The following is a 2,306-nucleotide window of genomic DNA, read 5'->3' on the forward strand; positions in this document are numbered from 1 at the left end:
AGCATTTCATCTACAAATGGGTTTGCAAGTGATTATAGATTAATAAACCAAATGCTTTAGATTTCTCTTCAGATAAATTAATAATCGAACCTACCTACTTTTAAGTTTATAAGGTTTTTTCAATCATGTTACTTACATCATATTATCTTTTTATTTTTTTGTAATCAAAAGTCTATGATCAAAGAATAGTATACATAATTGAATCATCACCGTTCACATTATTGTCTATCTTAATATTGTACAATCAAATTATATTGCAAATAATAAAAAAAACAAAAGTTCACCCCACAGCTTTGGGCATCATCTTCGGCACTCACACCTTAAATCGGGATCTTTTTGGGCCGTACCATGTGGGTAAGGGGTGTTTCACCGGTATCACAACGCCACCTCATCCATGCCGCTTCGGCGTTTCCATCCCAGTCCACATCCTTCAATCTGATTGTACTCATTAACACATTCTTAGCTTTAATACTATACGTATAAATACATGCATACGCAATATACATGAATTTAGGATATTTGTCAAGAAATAGTTCGAGTCTCAATGGATAAACGATAAAGATTTGAACCCATAACCTTATATTTGTAAGGGGGAACAACATACCACTAGACCATTAGATCATGGTGAGTAAGAATTTGTTATAAAAAATATTTTAATTTATTATTTTTCGTCTTGTAACAAAAAATAATAACATTGAGCTTTTAAACCGTGAGAAAGCATAATTACCATTGGGCCCCTCGCCTTCCCTGTTAATTATCAGGGTATAAGGAGTGGTTAAACACTATAAAGTGGCAAAAGAAAAAACTGACCAATCAGAGCGCGCCATGTCAATTTGGCAAAAGTGTTTAAACTTTGCTGAAAAGTGTTGGCATTGGTTTAAACACTTGCTGAAGTGGTAAACTTTTATGATTATTTTTTTTTGCAATAATTAATTTAATATAAATAAATTAAAAACAATAAACTTTCATAAATTAAATTAAAAACATCAAAGTTACACTAAATTAAAAAACAATAAAATTACATTAGCATGAAACAATTTAAACTAGTCTTCGTCGGAATCGGCCAAAAGATGGGGTAAATCTTGACTTGCGAGATGATCTATGAGATCGTGTTTGAGTCTCCAATGGGTGTCTTCATTCAACAACTCGCCCAACACCGTATCGTCTAGAGCCGGCTCGACCGGAGGATCCCGAATGTGCACCGGTGCTATCGCCTTTCCATCGTCTTTCAAAATCATGTTGTGTAAAATAATACACGTGTACACGACATTCCTAATTTTTTTAACCGATCTTGCTCGCATCTGTCGACTCAACACACCCCATTTCCCCTTCAAAACACCAAAAGCCCGTTCGACGTCTTTTCTTGCCGCCTCATGTTGCCTCTTGAATTTCTTTTCGTTTACTTCGTGAGGGTAAGGGATCGACTTCACAAACACGGACCACGAAGGGTAGATTCCATCCACGAGCAAATAACCACGTTTGTATAAATGGTTGTTAACGTAAAATGGACATTTTGGCGCGGTTCCATTTCGTTCCGTTAAAAATAACGGAGATTGTTGTAGAACATTGATATCGTTTTGAGAACCCGGTGGACCGGCAAAAGCATGCCAAAACCATAAGTCTTGAGAAGCAACCGCTTCGAGCATAATAGTCGGGTATCTATGATCTCCTCGCATGTATTGGCCTCGATACTCTGTCGGACAAAAACGCCAAACAAAATGTGTGCAATCAAGGCTACCGAACATACCTGGAAGGTGATGTTTTTCCTCATGAGCTTGGTATAAAAGTGCCATGTCGTGGCTTGTCGGTCTACGTAAGAACTCTGGACCATATATTTTGCAAACCGTGTCACAAAAATATTCTAGGCACTCGCGGGAAGTTCTTTCGGCCATATGCAAGTACTCGTCGTTCTCGTCTGGAGTGTTTCCAGTTGCGAGCTGTTTAATAGCCGATGTCACCTTTTGCAAGGGCGTAAAGCCCTTCCTACCTCGCGCATCGGGGGCCTCTACAAACCACGGGTCGTTCTCTTCCACATCGGACACAATTTGTAGAAACAAACGTTTCGACATACGGAACCTATGCCGAAAGATATCTTCGTTGTACTTCGGGTCTTCGACAAAATAATCCGCCATGAGTGTCTCATGCCCCTCCTCACGTTGACGTTCAATATATCTCCTTCGGTTAGATGTGCCGGTATCTTGAAGTTCGGCTTCTTCGATGAGATTTTGAAAAAAAAGAATGCTACTATCGGATGAATCGTCGCTACTCATGGGTGGGAACCATAACGGGGGGAGTTCATCCGCCAT

General features: G+C 39.2%; 1 protein-coding gene across 1 annotated transcript; it reads right to left on the reverse strand.

The window, feature by feature from the left end:
* Positions 1-1,043: 1,043 nt before the first annotated feature.
* On the reverse strand, positions 1,044-2,306 carry LOC110944103. The gene is made up of 3 exons (XM_022185817.1): positions 1,748-2,306; positions 1,566-1,693; positions 1,044-1,424 (listed from the first exon to the last, which is right to left on the reverse strand). Exons 1-3 carry the CDS (start codon positions 2,304-2,306, stop codon positions 1,044-1,046), a joined length of 1,068 nt encoding a protein of 355 aa, XP_022041509.1.

This window comes from Helianthus annuus, chromosome 5 (genome assembly GCF_002127325.2).
Source record: "Helianthus annuus cultivar XRQ/B chromosome 5, HanXRQr2.0-SUNRISE, whole genome shotgun sequence".
Taxonomy (NCBI): domain Eukaryota; kingdom Viridiplantae; phylum Streptophyta; class Magnoliopsida; order Asterales; family Asteraceae; genus Helianthus; species Helianthus annuus.

Excerpts from the sequence above, each read along its gene's own strand:
- LOC110944103 (XM_022185817.1), bottom strand. The coding sequence starts at position 2,306 with ATGGCGGATGAACTCCCCCCGTTATGGTTCCCACCCATGAGTAGCGAC. Across the intron at positions 1,694-1,747 it reads GGAAAAACATCACCTTCCAG|AGTATCGAGGCCAATACATG; the intron begins GTATGTTCGGTA and ends TTTGTCCGACAG. Across the intron at positions 1,425-1,565 it reads GTTCTCAAAACGATATCAAT|TCGATCCCTTACCCTCACGA; the intron begins GTTCTACAACAA and ends GTGTTTGTGAAG.